At 40.7% G+C, this 19,525-nt stretch overlaps 1 protein-coding gene across 1 annotated transcript; it reads right to left on the bottom strand.

The window, feature by feature from the left end:
• Positions 1-6,054: 6,054 nt before the first annotated feature.
• Positions 6,055-7,576, bottom strand: LOC111598957 (E3 ubiquitin-protein ligase KCMF1). The gene has a single exon (XM_023314442.2). The coding sequence runs from the start codon at positions 7,340-7,342 to the stop codon at positions 6,083-6,085; it is 1,260 nt and encodes a 419-aa protein (XP_023170210.1). The 5' UTR covers positions 7,343-7,576; the 3' UTR covers positions 6,055-6,082.
• Positions 7,577-19,525: the final 11,949 nt, after the last annotated feature.

The raw sequence follows: 19,525 nt of genomic DNA, 5'->3' as shown, positions 1-19,525 counted from the left end.
TATATAGAATATAATCTATATAGAAAATTAGAAATAGAAAAAATGATAGAAGTGAAGTGAAGAATGTCGAATAGAATACTTCATATAGCTAGCTGAATATAAGATAAGCCGAATCTATAGAACATAATCTATATATATAATATACTCTACATATATATGGATTATAATCTATATAGAAACATATCAATTGCAGCAGCAGCCATGACTACATAGTTCTATTCGCATAAGAGCAACTGCATCTCTAGAAACATATCACTTGCAGTAGCTGACTAGAGTCTATTAGGCATACGTCTATCAATATATTAAATATATCCAACTACATTCCAAAATCGAATTCATTTAGAGCTCGTTTTGCTGCACTCAATTTGTATAAATTCAAATTTGTTGAGCTTCTTTTCACTATAAATGAAGCAAACTTTTGCCAGCTATGCATTTAGACCAAATTTATAGAGCATACATTTTCCAGCTGAACTCCTGTCTGACACCCACGTCACATGTCTACAAAAATCAGGATTATTTTTTATTTTTCTTGGCGCCAAGGAACTGCGCGCTGGTAAAAAAAGGCGAAACGTTTTACGATGTGCCTTGGACGCAAGGAAGGCGAGCGGCAGGGAAGCAGCCGGCAGTGGACGGGGGAGCGGTTAGGCGGGGCGTGGCTGTGGGGGAGGCAGACCGCCAAGTTCAGCACTTTGGCGAGTCAAGTGCTTTTCATTTTCCGAGCACGTCGCCGCGTCATAAAACAAAAAACGCATGGAGCGCAACGGGGCGGGCACGTTTAGCATATATATTTTCACACTTGCAATCATACTTTAAGCAGATGAACACACACACGCACACACACACACACACACGTTGACGCTAGAGATGACACAAACGATGTTTAGTCATATTTTAGCATATGAAAACGCGTTGGCCAGAGCTGCCTTCTGCCAGAGCTACTTCTTTGCAAATGTTTTATGCTTATTATTTACTAAATTTATGTATTTTTCTTTTGCATATTATTATATATAAAAAGAGTCATAAAAATTCTAGCAAATAACTCTTTAGCTCAGATTTTTGCTTTTCCAATTTTTACTCTTTTTTTCGACCACAAATTCTCTTGGCTCTCAGCAAACTATTCTCCAACTCCCTTTTAAATTTTGTTAAGATATTAATAGCTGAGTTTATTTCTGCATTTGCTTTAAGCTTCTTAAGAATTTACAAATAAACCCTATACCTGCAGACTCTTGCTATATAGTCCTACAACAGCTCATCGAGAGTCTCGAGTGCTCTGAATCACGCTCTTTGTCTCGGGTTTTCTATATTGGGCCCTCTGTCTCAGGCTCTCTGTCTCAGACACTCTGTCTCAGGCTCTCGTGTCTCGGGCTTTCTCGCTCTTAAGTTCTTTGTCTTGGGCTGTCTGTCTCTTTGTCTTTGTTTCATTCTCCTTGTCTCATTTTTTATGCCTCGGGATCTCTGTCTCGAGTTCTTAGTCTTGGACTCCCTCTGTCTCGGGCTCTATGTCTTTGGCTCTCTGTCTCGAGTTCTTTATTTTGGGCTCTCAGTCTCGTTGTCACTATCTCATTGTCTCTGTTTCATTTTCTTTGTCTCCAGATCTCTGTCTCGGGCAGTCTGTCTCAAGATCTCTGTCTGTCTGTCTAGAGTTCTTTGTTCTTTGCTCTCAAGCTCTCAGTCTCATTCTCTCAGTCTCATTCTCTGTGTCTCATTCTCTCAGTCTACTTCTCTCTGCCTGGTTCTCCCAGTCTCATTCTCTCAGTCTCATTCTCTGTGTCTCATTCTCTTTGTCTACTTCTCTCTGCCTGGTTCTCCCAGTCTCATTCTCACCTTCTCGACCTCACTGCCCCTAGCTCAACTCACTTTCAAGTCTTTTTCTTTCAATCAATCCAGCTCGAGCATAGTTTGCCTTGCACACAACTTCTCTAGCTCATCTCTAACTGGCACGCAGGATAAGGTCGTGTTATCTTCATTTACACTCACAAAGTCGAGCCATAAAAGTGCGTCGGGATTGTCGCCAAAAGTTTTGCTTTCTTAATTTTTTGTCTTCACATGCGCTGATAATAATTTGTGTTCCTCTTTTTGGCCTTTGCTTGCCACGTCTTTGGACTTTGTTGCTGCCCCAACGAGTCGCTGTATCTCTCTTTTTATGTGTGAGCGCACTTTATGAGGAATTCACTTCAGTTGGTTATTTTATCTTTCGCCTGATGCGCTCAGTTGTCAACGCGGAGGTTTTAATTAAAAGCTCATAGGTCGACGCGCTTCATAATTACCAAAGCTGACAAAATTTCATAAATAATTTATACAAATAAATTAATATTAATGCTGTCCTGTTGGCCCTAATGGGCCCAGCCTCCAGCTACGTTCATTATAATGGCTGACGCACTGTGAACCGGATTGACTTCGGCTCGCAGTTTGCCTGCTAAACTGACATTAAAAGGATTTGAGCTGCCACGGCGTGCCGCTCGCTCCATTATGCCTGACACTAATGATAGATATTGCTTAGAGTTGGCGAGAATCTATAAATCTGTACATTAAATATGCCCCAATGCGAAATAATAGTAGTTGAAAAGTTCAGAGCGTTCTCTAATGCTGATGAATGGCCGTCTCTGGAGTTTGATAAGCCACGTCGACTGCCTAATGGCAGCGAGAGCGCCTCAGCCCCTCAGCCCCATCCAGAAGGTAGCAATGTTCCCGTTCTCGTTGCGAAACTTTACTCTGACGAGTTTCAGGGTTGCTTCGTGGTTTCAACTGTTTCGGTTACGTTGGCAACTTTGCATGCGGTTTGTCTTTGGTTTGTATAAGGGCACAAACGCCCACCCTTCCACCCGTCCACCCGCCCAAGCCAGCTTCGACTCGTCGCTCGACACCCGTTGCCATGCCACAAATGAATTGCAAGCCAGCTGCAATTGCTGCACTTGATTTGTGGTACGACTTGATGGTTAACAATTATCTGACAACAGTTTGTCCGACCGACTGTCAGCTCCAACTTTGAATAAACTGTGGCCAACTGTGGCCCGTTGACACATTTGACCAAGCATAGTTAAGATTTAGCCAGAGCCAATTGTAATTGCAGCTGGCCGAACTGCCGCATCCAGCAATTGGCTCGTTTTAAGTGTTGTAGTTGCTTATGAGAGAGGTTAGAGGTTGGATATTAGCTAAATAATATTTTTATATATATAAAAATATATTCTATATTGTTTAATAAGTAAATACTTTTATATATCTATAAATTACTTTTATTTTGCTTAACTATTTTTTTAAATTTTTTTTGTCAGTTTAAAAATTTAAAAATATTTTTTTAAATTACTTAAATTTTTTTTTTTTGAATTTTCAAGCTGCAAATCTAAATTTGCCTTTTTTTCAAATACTCAATTTAATTTTAGAGCATGTCTATATACCAAAAGACACACACACATATATATATATATATATATTTTTATTTATAAATATATTTTTTTATATATTTATTTTTTATTATATATTTTTATTTATATATTTTGAAGCTTACCTTTTGCATTCGTTTATTTTCGTAACTTAAAAATAGCAGCGGGTTTCATGTCAATCAGCTTCTGTCACAGTGCTGCTGCTGATTCATTTGTCAATTAAACCTAATTGGAATTTCACTTTCATTGACTGCTGGGCAACGCCTTCAGCTGCTAATTAAAAGCGAAAAATCTTGGCGCCAAAAAATTGATGGGGCGTGGCTCATTAACCTATTGCCGCGGGTCGCCCGGGCCCGAGCCAGCTAATTGCGCTACCATTTTGCATTTTCCATTTTCTATTTTCCATTCTCAAAGCTGTCAATAGAAAATTTTCCTTTTTTTATTTATGTTAATTTTATTTTCGTCTCTTTTTTTTGTGGGCTAAGGTTGCGCTCAATTGCTTTTGTAATCAATCAAAGTCAGGCAAAATGTGGGTGGCCAAGGGCTGGGAGTTGGCCGAGGGAGAGTGAGCAGTGTATGTTTTATGCTAGTCTAAGCTGCGCTTCTAAAATGCTGCCAAACTCATCTCCAGTTGCAGCAACTGAAAAGGAACCAAAGCCAAAGAGCGATGATTGTCATGTGAGCTGCTCCATTTGCTGTTTTGTGGTGTTGACGTGACACTTGAACGACACTTGACGCCCGATAATTGATATTGTAACAGGCAAAGGGTGTGCAGCGGGAGCAGCGCCTGCCAGTGGGTGGGGGTGGGTGTACGAGCCAAGCATATACTTGACAAGCTGCTTGTAATTATCGCTGACACTGTGGCAACATTCAATGAATCAATGTCAGCGGAATTTGCATAACTGTAACAGAATATATAGCATATATATCTATATAGCTTAAACTATGCGACAATCGCTTAAAGCTTGCCCCAAATTGTAATCCTTGTTAATTGCTTTCCTTCTATTGGACTCCACTTGCAGCTTTAAGCGCACTGATATTGGACACAATGGTAAACAGTCTTATAAACTCTAAGATACACACATGCGTGTGGTGTGTGTGTGTGTGGGTGGGTGGGTGGTTGGGTCATTTAATGCACAGCTTTTGCTAGTACCTGCCTTTTGCTTTACTTTTAATTACCAACTCAAATTACACGGCCAGACACACATACACAATGGGACGCACACATACATACACACACACACCCGCACACACACACAGTTACATTTGGCTGCTATTTTGCAAGAGGGAACACAAAAACGTTGGAACAGCTGTTTGGCTTGTACTTGGCCGGAATGGCATGAGGGACAGAGAGAGAGAGAGCAAATGGGGAATTTGGAGCGTTAGACGGAGATGTGAATGGAGCGCTGGGGCTGGCTGGAAGGGCGAGAAAGCAGAACCGCAGAACTAAACTTCAGCAGTCGCCATCGTTTGCTGCACATTTCATTACAATGCCATTGTATTCAAATCCTATTATAAAGCGCAAAGCACTGCAGTGGGAACAAGGGATGCAGCGAGAGAGAGACACAAAGCGAGACACAGAGAGCGAGAGGGAGGTATGGTAATGGTGCAGCTGGAGAAGTTCGTGTTTGCAGCACGTTTCCACTTTCGCACTTGGTAAACATAAGTTGGCCACGCACAGACACAGATACAGACACAGACACAGCGGTGGGCGGCTGGGTGTGGCCGTGTAACGGAACTGGCTACTGGAGACTAGAAGGCAGCCCGTGTGCAACACGGTAAATTCTGTCAGTAAACTGCATAAGCGGAAGAAATTATTCTGTAAGTCAGTCCAAAAGAAATTAAGGCGCAAAATACATATTTGCAGGCTGAGCTGCAATATTCAACTAAGCTAAAATATGCATTTAGATGTGCAAAAAATAAGGTAGAAAAAATACCTGACAGGTACAGAGCTCTCGGGTTCAATAAGCAAACTTTTTAAATATGTTTTCTCTGCTGCTTAGGTCAATGAAATCTTTTTTCTCTTAATTGTTCTGTAAAGCCGAAGGGCTGATGGGAATTATCGGTTAGCCAAGGAAGTTCAATAGATAAGATATTAATGAAAATTCGAGTACTTTTTACTACTATCAAATATATATATCATATACATGCATAGCTCTTGAAAATATAATATTTACGAATTACATGTAAGTGTAAGCGCTTAGCTGCATAATGGGTTCAAAAACCATAGAAAAAACGCAAAAGCAATAATGGCGGCTGTGGATTGTATCTACTTAGCTCACAGTTAGTCATAAAAGCTGTTATCTGTATAGACATTTCTTATTGGCGCCGCAATTTGAGCAGTATTGCCATCCTACTCACACCCATGCATTTTGTATATTCTCGCTCTGCTGTAGAAGCACAAAATGCGGTCAAAACAAGTGATAATGGCGACTGTACAGAACGGATATATCTCTCGCATTATACACAGTAACGTTTGCAGTTTCTTTGAACACTTGCCACTCACGTTTCCTTATTCAGAAATAATAATCGCGTTAAGTAGTAATTAAAGCTGCTTCGCATAGATAAATTTTCACAAAAAATTTTTTATATGCGTAGCTCTTAAAAATATAATATTTACGGATTACATGTAAGGGTAAGAAAGTATTTTTTTTGGTTTTTTTCTGGTTTTTCATTTTTTTTTGTTTTTTGAATGATAACAGTTAATCGATATCTTGTTCTTCAGCCACAGGTAGCGTGCTCTCGTCTAAGGTGACGCCTTGCAGCTCAATGTAGCGCAGTTTACTTTGAGTTGACCAGGGCCTGATCCAAGGTAGCGACATTAGCATCATGATCTGGGATGGTATATACTTGCACGGCAGCAGAGAAAGCAAATCTTCATTCTTTTTCTCTAGCGGCTGTGCATCGTCATCCAGCTCTGGAAAGAGCAAATGCTGCGTACAATCTGACACCGGTGATGGTTGTAGTTGGGATTGGGATTGGGATTGGGATAGGGATTGGGATTGGGGATTGTGTGGCAGCTGCAGCTGCTCATCACACAGCATGGAGAGCAGAAGATGCTCGGTGAAGATCGCGTGTTGCTGCCGCTGGAGATTGTCTCGCCGGGTTGCCTCCACGTCTGCGTGCTGCTCAGCCATCCACTGTTGCAGCAAAAACCGATCTGCCTCCGAGTGATCCAATAACAAAGCAGAGCCGCCCCCATCATTGGCGCACAAGTGGGCTGGGCCATTGGTGAGCGCCTCGGGACTAGCAATGGCCAGGGCAGTGGGCCGTGAACGTGAGTCCCCTTCTAGGTAATTGGTTGGCGTCTGGCTGAAGCGCAATTCCGGGCGAAGGCGTCTCAGTTCGGACAGCTGATAGAGTATATCGATGCCAGCTTCAGAGTCCATGCGGCTGCTATTGGAGCGTGCTGAGCTGCGACTGTTGCTGGCATTCTGGTTGCCCGTATTCGGTAGCTGCTGGCGCCGCCGACGGCGCGACACTCGGGTCAAAGCGTGGCGCAGTGGCGGTGTATGCGGATCCAGCAGATTGGCGTGCTCGATGTGGTTGAGCAGCAAATGGCGTGCCAGATTGCGTATGGCCACCAGCTCAATGCCCGGAAGACCGGCGCACATGGGACATACTACATGGCTGTCCGCCTGGCGGTGCATGGTCACAACATGATCGATCAGCTCCTTGGCCGTGTGCCCAAAGATGCCGCAGTAGGGGCACGTATAACAATTGGGCAGATGCATCAGCTCAAGCAGCTCACCATTGAGCAGCAGTTCGGGCAGCTGCTGATGGTGACGATCCAGCTCGATAAGCAGCTGCATGGGATGCTCAACACGATGATCCAGCGTTTCCACATGCTGGTCATAGCACTCTCCGCACAGATCATAGTTTACGCAGCGTAAACAGTGAAATCGTCTGCCATGGAAATTGTGAGTTTGACAGCCATCGCAGCAAAAATTTCGATGGCCCATAGATTTGTTAGGATTGGATTATCAACGATCGCCCCTTCAAAGTTGGACACAGAATGAATAATCGATTTGTTAGACAGATTGGGAAATGATGCTTGGAGAGGAAATTAAGCAAAAATGTGGTCGAAAAAGTCTGGCTAGCCGTTTTGAATTTCAATTTTGTGTGCTCAAATGACAGATATTAAAATGTACTGTGCGTTTAACGAGTAGCTCACAAATAGTTGCTATGAAACAGTTTTATGAGTATTTCCCCGACGTTAAACTGTATATTTGACTTGACATTTTCTAAGATATTTACATTTAAATTATATGGAAATTATACAAGTAAATTATATTTTCATTTATAAAATACCAGTGAAAGCATTATATAAATAATTTAATACAAATTCAATGAATGACCATTACACTATTATATTCACACCTTAAATTTGCCTCACGTAACATAGAGGAGCACTCGAACAGTAGAAAAACGAGATCAAAAGCAAGACGGATAATGGCGACTCTAGGCACTTGAGCTCTCTCGCTCGATCGCCCTAAGAACGACCGCTCACTGTTTCCTGGTAGATGTTAGGCCTGTCGTGCTGATCACACTCACATGGATAGCCCAAAAACCATCTTCTTGTTCTGCTAGTCAAATATAATGGCGGCTGTGAGCAACAGTTATCTATTGAATTCTCCATAGCTGCTCTAATGCTTGCCCTTTAGATAAGTTATCTCTTTTAGCAGCAGCTCAATTATGAGAATATATGTTGTTTATGGGGTCTATCCCGTTGAAGAAATAAAACTGCATCCTTTGTATTAATTTTATGCCGTAAATAAACGATTTTATTGTACCTTGAGGGCATATTTTCTGACTCGCAGTTTTCGTTTTTCAGTATTTAATTAAATTCAATTTTAAATAATTTATTCTCGTATAACACTGTAAGTATCTATCCCTCGTTTACACACTTGAATCGCGTAGGGGTATGCCTCTGCCTCTGTTTGGCGTTTAACTTTGTTTGACTTTGAAGCTGTATTAAAATATTTTAATTACTTCATTGCCGGCAGCATTAAAAAGTTTATTGTTGCATCATTATATTCTGTTGCTGTGTGTCGGCAGGTGCCACAAGCAGGCAGAAAAATTAAGAAGCTGTTACTTGTATAATTTTATATATCTTCCTTATACGCAAAATTATTAGAACGGAAACCGCCCACGATTACAGTATCATTACTTAAAGCAATCAGCTTCATAGATAACGGCTTCAAAAACAAAATAACAAAGGGTAATGGCTGTGGACTGTGTCTGGCTTGCTCTTAGTAGTTATAAGAGCTGTTATCTGTAAAGACAACACAATCTGAGCAGTACAGCCATCCTTCTCACACCCATGCATTCTTCATAGTAGTCTCGCTCTGCTGTTGAAGCGCACGACGCGATCAAAACAAAAGTAATAATGGCGACTGTAGTCAGTTTTTTATTCTCTTAAATTCTACCCAGTAATGTTGGATTGGCTATGCAATCCGAGCCAAATTGCCATCTCACTCACGCACGCACGCATTCTTTCTAGTTGTTTTGCTCTGCAAAACGTGCATTCATCCTACTCACACTATCATATTATATATATAATGAAAAAGAGATTACAAGTAATAACAGAATTTCCAACGTTGGATAACTTACTGATCTCTCACACTCTCCACAGCAATGACACACATATTTATAATAAATGATTAGTAATACTGTGTATATTATCGACATTTACATATTTCGCCATTGTTCTTAAATGTAGAGCTCTGCAAGCTCAACTTGACTGCAGCTGTCTGGCTAGAAATTTTGTGCAATGCTAAATGAAAAGTAAATAAATACGCAGCTTTAGAGGAGCTGCGCTTGCAAGCGTCGCATCATTCGTAATGTGGCCCATAAATTTGAAGCAAATATATTGCACATACGCACTGTGACCCGCAGAAGAACTAAACAAATATTCTAGTTGTAGTTGTAGTTGTAGCTGTAGTTGTTCTGGTTGCTCCAGTTGTTGTTATTGTTATAGCCAAGTTTGCTTTCGGGACGAGTTGGGTCAGCGTAGCGCAAACTGCAGTTGAAATTGCCTTGACATATTGCTTAAAACCAGACCCAACGGAGTCACCAGCCCCTCCCAGCAAACAACTGTCTTTATCTGCATAAGTGTGCGTGTGTGTGCGTGTGTGTGCATATGTGTGTGCAAACGAGTGTTTGTCAAAAGCATGCAAGTCATTCAACTCAATTTTATTTATTGTGCAACTGCTGTGCGTTGTCTGTTTGCTGAGACAGCACTAACAACAACATTGCAAAAGCAAGCATAAAACCCAACACACATTCATCTATTTAATTAATAACAAACACTGCACACATGCCATACATAACACACAAAACTACAGCAAAAGAACAAAATATCATGCAACTACACAGTGCATAGGTTCTAATACCCTAGCAACATAATTTAGCTAATTGTCAGCTGCGAAATCTTCACTTTGATATATGTAACTCAAGTGTAGATAATACAAAATGGAAATACCTTTAAAATATATAGTCTATATATAATTGGGAGAACAATGCAATGAATTTGCAACGGGTTAACAAGCAAAAGTCTTATATATTATAAATGAATAATAAATCATAACATTTATTGCAAATAAATGAGTTTCTTCTAAATTTAAATTATAATTTCCAGCAAAAACTGGGCTTAATGCAAGTAGCTATGCCACGCCCAGTTCGGCAAATGTATATAGACAAAGCTTTACATAAATTAACTATATGTATTTATTATAAAAACAATCAGAGCATGTGTGGCATGCGTCTGGGCAGGTTTCAGACTGGCAGAGAGCGATGTGTGGGGGGCGGCTGGTGCGGAGTTATACTTAATATTCAGATAAATGTGTGGCGGGCGTTCACAACATGACGGCAAAAATAAAGAAGGAATGCAACCGGAGTTGCTGCTGCAGCTTGCAGGACAATAGCTGCTGTCAGTAACCATAAAGCGGTATTCGGCAAGGAATTGCCAAGAATGTGGGGCGCACGGGGGTCGGCAGTCTCGCCGAGTGACATGTGCAGGCAGCCAGGCGGGCAGCATGCAGCAAAGCCTGCCAAACAATAAAGGATAACATTTACACAAGCCGCCCACACAGACAAACACACACACACACATGCATACGCACGCATACTCTCGCCGAAAAGGGTCATAAAATGCTTTGGCCAACTTTGCTTTTGTGCTCGTCATCGTCAACGTACTCTTTAGTCTCCAATTCTCCACCGCTCTCCGTCTCTCCACCGCTCTGCATCTATCTCTTTCTTTCTTGCTTGCCTGCCTGCCGTCTGGCATTGTCTTTATGCTGGTTTAATCTGTGTCAAAAGGCGTGAGTTATTACAAGCCAGCCACGCCCACGCACGCCCACTAGCGACGCCAATAGTCGCTCTCACACGCACACACACATCCGGCCAGCTGAAAGCATTTGCCCCATTGTCTAGCCGCCGCTGTAGCTGAGTCTGCAGCAAGGGAAAGGGGCGCTGGGGGTGGTCTCTGAGGGCCAGATGCAGGCCAACAGATAGAACTCGGCCAAGTCAAAGGTTTATCTTTTGTCAACGGCTTTTGTGTGGCTAGCATAATCAGCTTTCCCTTTGATCGAGCTGTCCAGCCGAGACACTGATGAGCTGCAACGCCGACTGGCCTCGACTCAATTAGCACACGGAGCCAGGAAGAAAGCTGCCTAAGTTTATGATTAGAATGCTCATATGCATGTGGCAGCAAATGTGCATTCAATCAATATGTAGAAGGAAACTCACTTTGATAAGCTTGAAAAGCAGCTTAAATGCTGTTTTCTTAATCATAAATATCTTATGGTAAAATCGGCCAAGAGACTTGTCTGAGATACATATAAGTTCAGTTGAATTAGCTCAGCTGAACAGTATTTAGTTCATGCATAGAGGATTCATAGAGAACTCAGATTGACTAGCAAATCTAGATTAAATCTTTCCACAATTGACTAAGGGAAACATAACAAACTGAGTAAAAATATGATTCAGGATCCACAAAACAGTTTGGCAGGATTCATAGTGGACTCAGATATTTCAATATATACTGCCTCAATGACTTGAGTAACGATCCACAAAATAGTTTTCTCCACAGATCACTGAAATAATTTACTTTCTTTCAATAAGCCAACAACGCATATTCCCAAACTTGATCTCAGCCAAAGTTTTTCCTTTTCACTTTCAAGTCGACGCAAATAGCTTTAAGGCCTGAAGCAATTAACAGCTTAAGGCGCACTTGGCAATGCCCAGGTTCTATGCAGCTCTTTATATGCTAAAAGTTTTCCACTTTAACAACTATGTCCTCTCGCTGTGAACGCGCAGTTCCTAGGAGCCATGGGATATGCAATTTAATTGTAGCGACTTTTTCTCTTTTCCCCCTTCTCCCACTTATTCGTGTATGTTATTTGGCTTATAAAAAGTTTAATGAATTAATGAGCTCGTTGGCAATCGAATTGCGCTTGCACACTGCGTGCCACACCTCTAGCTAGCCTTTCAGATACCCTGCACTGGCTGCAAAGCGAGTTTTGAAATGTCGTTGCACTTCAGCAGATAGAGAGATGTGCTGCGCAGGGTATCTGCGAGTTGGGCACTCCATGACAGTTCATTCCAATTTGTTTTACTTACAATTAGCTCCATCGATTGTTTAATAGCAGTTGATTGTAATAAGCCAATATCGTAGAGTCTGCATTTGAATTCAAAATGCGAAATAAGTTCATTAGCAAAACGATGACGCCTCCAGTGGCGCCCCCTAGCGGACGCTCACTGTCTGTGTGCTCGTGTGTGTGTGTGTGTCGAGCCGGAAATGCCAGCTGCTCTCGCTGTGTGTCGCTTTCCCGCACTCCACAAGCGCAAAGGACAAGCTCGACTCGAATTCGCATTGCAATGTTTGCTCGTCTGTCCGCCTGTCCGTTTTGTTTAATTTGAGTTTATGCAACTTTTATGCTTATTAATACTTTTATAACCTGCTGCCTGCTGGCTGCTGGCTGCTGGCTGCTGCCTGCAGCGCTCTGGACACTTCGCTTCCCGCTCACAGCTCAGGTAATTGCCAATTTGATTTGAATTTCAATTGGCCAATTTGAACTTGTTTTTGGCCCATAAGAAGTTTTTAAGTGCGCCAAATTGTTAAGCAACGCGCGCTCTCATAATCTATGCGAACATAATGAAAGAATTTAAGAGTTTTGCTGCCAGTTAATAGATAGAAAGATTTATGCAGAGATGATTTAGCAATATGAGTGATGTTTTCATAGATATGCTGGCTAAAAAATGTTAGGCAGATAACTTATGGTGAGAATGCGGTCTGTAGATAATTTTTTAATAAATTCTGTGTTAAGTTTTAAAAGTTACAACTTTAATTTTAATATAATATAAAATTAGAATTATTTATATTATATTAATATTATATATTTATATTATATTAAGCTATCTTTTATAACTAAAGAAAACTTTGAAATTCATCTAAAGCTCAGCTTACACTAGAGAAGTTAAGCATAAAGCACTGAGATTTGAAGCAAAAAAATATGTATATAGCATATATTTACAAGCTTTAGACCTTTCCTTTATCTCTTTTTAATATTTGAAAAAAATTGGACGCAGACATTTTTGATTAAATGTTTACCTAGCCAAGTTCGCATTTACTGTTTGCTGATATTGAAACGATTCAGCCATAAAAAATCTGTTCCATTTGGAGCTCGCTCATAACGAATTGAATTCCATTGTAGTGTTTAAATTTCAATGCGCTTTTTAAGCTGACAATTCTGTTGTTGACAAATCCCATGCCGTCCCTCAAGTGCAGCCACACACACGCACACAGAGAGTGCGAGAGGGAGAGCGAGACATGGTTTAGGTATAGCTATAAAGAGCTAACGGTACATCGCGGGCTGAGCAGAGTCTGCTGAAGGGCATACTTGTCAGTGGTCCAGTGCAGCTGCAGCGGCAGCTGCTGGATTTTTATTATCTCAACATATAAAGCCATTTCAGTTGATATTTGTTAAGTGGATGCCTGGGTCAGCTGGCCACGCCCCCACGCCCCACTAAGCAAGAGCTCGAAAAAAGAATTGCAGCTAACTAAAGAGAAAATAACCGTGAAGTTGTATGTTTTGCAGTTCAGTGCATTTTGGTTATTGTAGCAACATTTCCTTCATCTGCCCCACCATTACAGCTAGACCTGCCCCTGCCCCACCCTAAACGAATCAGACTGCCCTAGTTGTTGTTGTTGTTGTTGTGTTTGTGCATGGCTTGTAAAAATGTTTTGAAGTGCGGCCTGGCAGGGCCGGGCCGGGCCTGGCAAATAACCAAATGGATGCCCTGCTGGTCAACAGGGAGCGCCCCGCCCCCTGTGGCACGCTTGTTTCGCGCTCAAGTTGCCCCATTCAGTTTTTGTATACAAAATGTACTTGCTTTATCAACCCAGGTCCACAAGTTTAGTCTCTATTACGCTCCCTCTCTCTGCCGCCTCTTCCTCTTTTGTTGTCTGCTCTGGAAACTTTTGCCATGGACATCGACACTCGTGAACACTCGTTTCTAGTGGAATTAGCAGCTCCAACCTGCCTACTTTGACGCATTAATACTTTAGCAATGAGCAGCTCAGTCGAGGCCACTTACAGTTGAGCCTCGGCCCAGCTGATGCGTGCACGAAATATAATTAATTAATTAAATACTTATGCTAACTCAATATGAAACTACACGAGCGACATTCAACTTGAGGCTTATGTAATTAACAAAAAATATTAATAATAATATCAACTGCCTTTTCAGCTAATATAACATAATATAGCTTAAAGAAAATATAATAAGATTAAAAATTGTACTTCTAGTGTGCCTATTGCTTATAGCCATGTTGAACTGTAACATGACTTGCAAGCAGCTGCGCGACAAAAATTTAATGATACCTAATGTCTGTGCTGCACACAAACTTATCTATGCAGAAGAGTTTTTCATGTATTTTCCCGAAGCTGCTGCAGCGTGGCAAAGCGGGCGATGGGACAAATGGCAAAGGATGCAGCTGGTGTGGGTTGGGATGGGTTGGGTTGGCTGACAGTTGAGGGCAGAGTTGAAAAATGTTTCCAAGTTAAATGAAGCGCATCAAACGTCAGTCGATAAATTTAAAAGCCAAAGCTATTGACTTGCAGAACAAAAATAAAAGCAAATAATGCGACGGCCAAGAGGCCAGACGACAGCGAACGACAGAGGGCGCCACACGTTGCAGCGACGCCTCTGCCGCTGTCGCTGTTGCTGCTGCTGCAGAGCCAATTCGAGTGCATGTGCAAGATGTGACATTTCTGCTGACAGCAGCAAAAGCAGCGACGCCGACGGCTAGGTCCAACGGAAGTCGACGTGTTGACAGCGCCCTCTATGGAGCCATGAATGCTACAAAAAAAAGCGTAAGAAGAGAAGGTGCAGAGAGCGCTGCAGAGAGCACAGTGATTGGCTACTTAACTCTTTGACAACTTGACTGCTCAGCAGCAGCTGCTCACGATAGGTGGACAGAGACCGATCAACCCCCACTCACACCAACTGCCTCTCTCGCTCCAACTCTCATATGTGAGCGTCAGCTAAAGTTGGCCGGCAAAAACTTTGTCGTTTGCATGCGAGCAAAGTTTAATAGAAATTCAATTTCTATTATATTTTTTTTGTTATTTCCTTTGCTTTTATTTTACTTTAGTTTTGTTTTATTTTTATTTTTTTAGTTACGCCTGAGCATGTGTTGCATGTTTGCATTGAAACAATAAATTTGCTCATGGGCTGGTGTCCGTGTCCAGTTTGGAATTGCTTTGACCTGGGCGAAAAAGTGTTGAGGCGTGCAAAAGTTACGGATTTTTATTATTAGCTTGAAAGTTGAAACTGGTCTGTAAAGTTTTTGCATGCTGTCGGGGCAAAGTGAGCGTGTGTGAGCGTGTCTGTGTGTGTGTGTGAGTGTATTTGTTGTTAATCAAGTGAAAATGTTTATGTATATTATAAATTCCATTTATGAGCTGCATAAATCATAAAGCAACTCTTTAAAAATTAGCTTAATAACTTCCTTTAACTTAGGCTAGATAATAGTGGATGAATAGCACAATATTTATGAGAGTATCTTGCTTGTTGAATGTTTAGAAGCATTTAAGTTTTATATAAGGTTTATAGAAACACAAAAGTATTCTTTGTAAATCAAAAGAAATTCAATGAAATGTGTATGCTTGCCTGGTATAAATAGTAAAGAATAAATAATTATACGACTAATTTTATCTTTACATATATATATATACATATATTAATTTTATTTTATTTACTTTTCAAAACTTCTTAACTATTCTTGCTCTCAATTGCAATTGTTCTCTCGAGCAAACTTCAACGTTAATAGAGCTCCCTCGTAATATGTTTAATTTGTTGTCTTTTGGCAATTGTTGGCTATCTTTTGTAGTTTTGCTTGCTCATTATATTGTTGTTGCTGTTGTTGTTAAATAACAAATTGCATATAAATTGCGCTCATTGACGGCAGCGAATCTACATGAAAGTATTTTGTATAGCTACTACATAAATTTCATATTTCACAATTTGCAGGCGCTCGAAGGGGGCATATCAAGTGCCTGTACACCCTGCCTTAACTCACTCAAACAACAACAGCAACGAATGCAGCAGCAGTGGGCGCAAGTTCAGCTAGTTGTTGCTGTTGTTGCTGTGCCAAATGACTTGCCTTCCGAGTTCTTGGTTGGCATTTTTGATGAGCCAGCTGCACGTAGCGCTTCGTGGACTACACCTGCAGTGGGCTGCAGTGGGTGAGTGCGAGTGGAAGCTTCAGGACTTTATTAAAATTATATATTTGCATGTTTGTTGCAATTTGAGCGAGACACGAAGCAGCAGCAACAGCAACAGCAACAGCAACTTCAAAAATTGCAATTGCATATGCATTTATAAATATGAAACGCAATTTTGTCAACTCGCAACTTGCAACTTGCAACTTTTTGCTGCAGTTTTGCTCGATTTGATGAACGGTAAGTGTGAGAGGGAGCGGGCGTTGCTGCGTTTCATTAACAAAGCGCGGACACCGCTGGCATTTATTTTAAGTAATGCTTACGTAGAGCCTCAGCACTTAAAGAAAAAGGCAGACATTAACCCCAGAAAGCCCACGAAAAGTATTCGCTGATTAATATATAGCTATAGATATAGATATAGATATAGATATAGATATAGATATAGATATAGATATAGATATAGATATAGATATAGATATAGATATAGATATAGATATAGATATAGATATAGATATAAAATATAAATATAAATAAATAATATAAAATATATACTATATTATATATACTTATAATATTAGTTAGTTAATTAGCACTTGAAATATATTTTGTATAAATAACTTTAATTGAATTCCTTTGCAGCTTCTTTTGCCAAGGTGTTAAATTCAAAGAACTTTTCACCTGTGCTTTTTCCAGGCCAGATTCAAGAGCTGTTCAGACGCCCTTGCAGGTCGTAGATTCGAGCCGCAAATAAGCCGAGCATAAAATGCCTGCAGCGCGAGAGAGAGAGAGAGAGAGAGAGAGAGGGAGATGCAGAGTGAGAGAGAGTGAGACGGCTGGCCAGATCTTGCCTGCCTGCAGGATAAGTGTTTGCCAGCCTGAAAATGTTATGTGTGTGGTAAATTAAATTGAAAAGCATTGCAGGAAACGCGAGCATAATATTTGCGCCTTGTTAGTTTGTCAACGCTTCGCTGGCTCTGAATGATGAGGAGTCATGGATAGGGCTGCTGGGGCGACTAGGGGCTTGTGGGGAGAGAGGAAAACTTTGGCTACGGCACGATGTTGAAACATTTAATGACATTTAACAGGCGGCGCAGCATAATTAAAATTCTAAATAAATATATTTGCAGTATGTATGGGGAAAGAAAGGAAGCATCAGCGAGTGCTCGACATGCCGCAAACGCATTTGGCATTTGCCGCAGCAAAAGTTCCCGAGGAGGAAACTAGCAGTCGCTGGGAATGGGGGCGTGGCTGGCTTGGAAAGTGCGGTGACTGCCAGAATCACGCTTAAGCCCACGATTTATGTGAGATTCTTTAAGCGAAATCCAAGTCAATTAGTTTCCTAATTCGTTTTGCGCAAAGGAATTTATCGATTTTATCTGCAGACGTGCAGAAAGTAGTTAAGAGCAGTTTTCCCAACGACTTTCATCGTTTTCTTTTTTCACTCTATGTGTGTTGGCTTGTGTATAAGTGCTGATAATGATTCCCACTGCGCGTGTGTGTGTGTGCGCCTTAACAATGAGAACTGTGCATTTTATGTGTGCGGCTCTCTGCGGGGTGCGTGTGGCAATAAACAAGCCGCATTGCTCATACGCCATGTGTACAGGGGCAGGCGTTCGTTCGGCTAAGCGACGGCAAATTAAATTAGATTGCAATTGTTTTGCCAGTCGATTTAAATGCTCAAATAAACAAACAACAAAGCATCGCATAGCCTCTGCTTGCGAATTCCTCAAGCAACAGCAGCAGCAGCAGCAAAATATTCCAATGAACTTGTTAGATATTTCGCATACCAAACGAAATTTAAGGACAAACAAATGCCTGAAGAATTTAAGGTATTTATTGACCAATTGCTGGAGGACACAGGACATTGCTCAAATTTATGAGCAGCGATATATGAAGGCTACATATTTCAGCTATATTTAAGGAACATTTGAGTTTATTATACGAAGTGGGAAAATTCTACTCAAAAAGTAAAAAATATGTTAAATATTGAATTTTTAAATTAAATAAATTATACAGAATTAAAATTTATCAATTTTAAATATTTAAATTTAAATTAGGATATTTTATTTCATATTAGATTTAATACATTATTAATTTTAAAATTTAAACAAATTTATATATGTTTTTTTTTAAATTATATAAATTAAAAATTTAATAAAATAAAAAAATATATATATTTTTTATTTATCATTTATATATTATTTATTACATATATATGTTTTATTTATTTATTAATTTTAAAATAAAAATAAATTAAAATAAAATAAAAATTATTTAACGCAACTTCATTAAAAATTATAACGAAATATATAAATAAATTTGTATTTGTAAATAAAATATAAAAGAAATCAAATCAAATGCAAATGGAATAAAATTCATAAAGCAGAATTATTTTTAGTACTTTTTGCAATTTGTTTAAATATTAGAGCGGATATCGTGCCACTTCCTACTCAGGTGTCTTTTTAGCTACTCTGCAATCCCATCAAAGTTTGTGTTTCGTGCTGGATTTTGTAGCGCTCAGAAATATTGTGCACAAATAAATTGAAATCATTTTAAAATGAAAAACTTCAGTTATTACTTTGACTTGTGTTTACACTTGTAGCTGCTGGGCTGACTCAGCGGGGGCGCGGAGTGCGGCGTAGTATCTGGTAGCTGTTCGCCGTCGATCGGCGGACGACTCAATCTGTGGCGGCGGCGTCTTAAAGAATTTTTAATTGCTTCAAAAACAAGTTGAATGCTGTTTTATTTATATTTCCGGCGACCGCCGAGGCGACGCCATAGACAAATTCCATTAAACTTTTGGCTTCTAAACTGTGTCAAAGTTGGGGCGGCCCAAGAGAGAGAGAGAGAGAGAGCGAGCGGGAGCGAGGCGATATGGTATGGTAGCCGCTTACTGGTCCGCTGGCTAAGGATAATTCAGTGGCAGCCGCCAGAGAGACGAGCTCAAAAACTTTTGCGCAAAGTAAACTCAACTGAATAAAATGAAAATGCCACAGAGGCAAAGCCAAAAGCCCCAGAGAGCGAGAGAGAGAGAGAGAGTGGGGGATGTGTGAGGAGGAGGAGGGGCAGGTGGAGGAGCTGTGGCGATAGCGAGCGACGTTTGGTGAGCAATCAATTTCTGTTGACGTTGACAACAAGGCAAAAGTCCGGCCAAAGTTAAGGCCAAAAGAAAAGGAGCAGCACGAAGGAGACGGACTGTGGGAGGCGACAAATCAAAGTCGACGTCGCGTTTTTAAGACGCCTGTCGAATTGTGCCGGAACACGCCCACTAAACGCCTTCAGCCTCAGCTGCGACAACGACTGCGACTGCGACTGCGGCTGCGACTGCGGTTGAAGTGTATTTAAAAGTTTGATTAGTTTTTAATGTTTGTGGGAGGCGAAGTTCTTAAGTTTTTCGCATCGTGACGCCCTGTAATT

Source organism: Drosophila hydei, unplaced genomic scaffold (genome assembly GCF_003285905.1).
Source record: "Drosophila hydei strain 15085-1641.00,03,60 unplaced genomic scaffold, DhydRS2 tig00008116-arrow-pilon, whole genome shotgun sequence".
Lineage (NCBI taxonomy): Eukaryota > Metazoa > Arthropoda > Insecta > Diptera > Drosophilidae > Drosophila > Drosophila hydei.
The sequence above is the reverse complement of the archived record's forward strand: the minus strand, read 5'-3'. Positions and strand labels throughout refer to the sequence as shown.

What these genes read in the sequence shown, in the direction of transcription:
- LOC111598957 (XM_023314442.2), bottom strand. Translation starts at nt 7,342, where the DNA reads ATGGGCCATCGAAATTTTTGCTGCGATGGCTGTCAAACTCACAATTTC.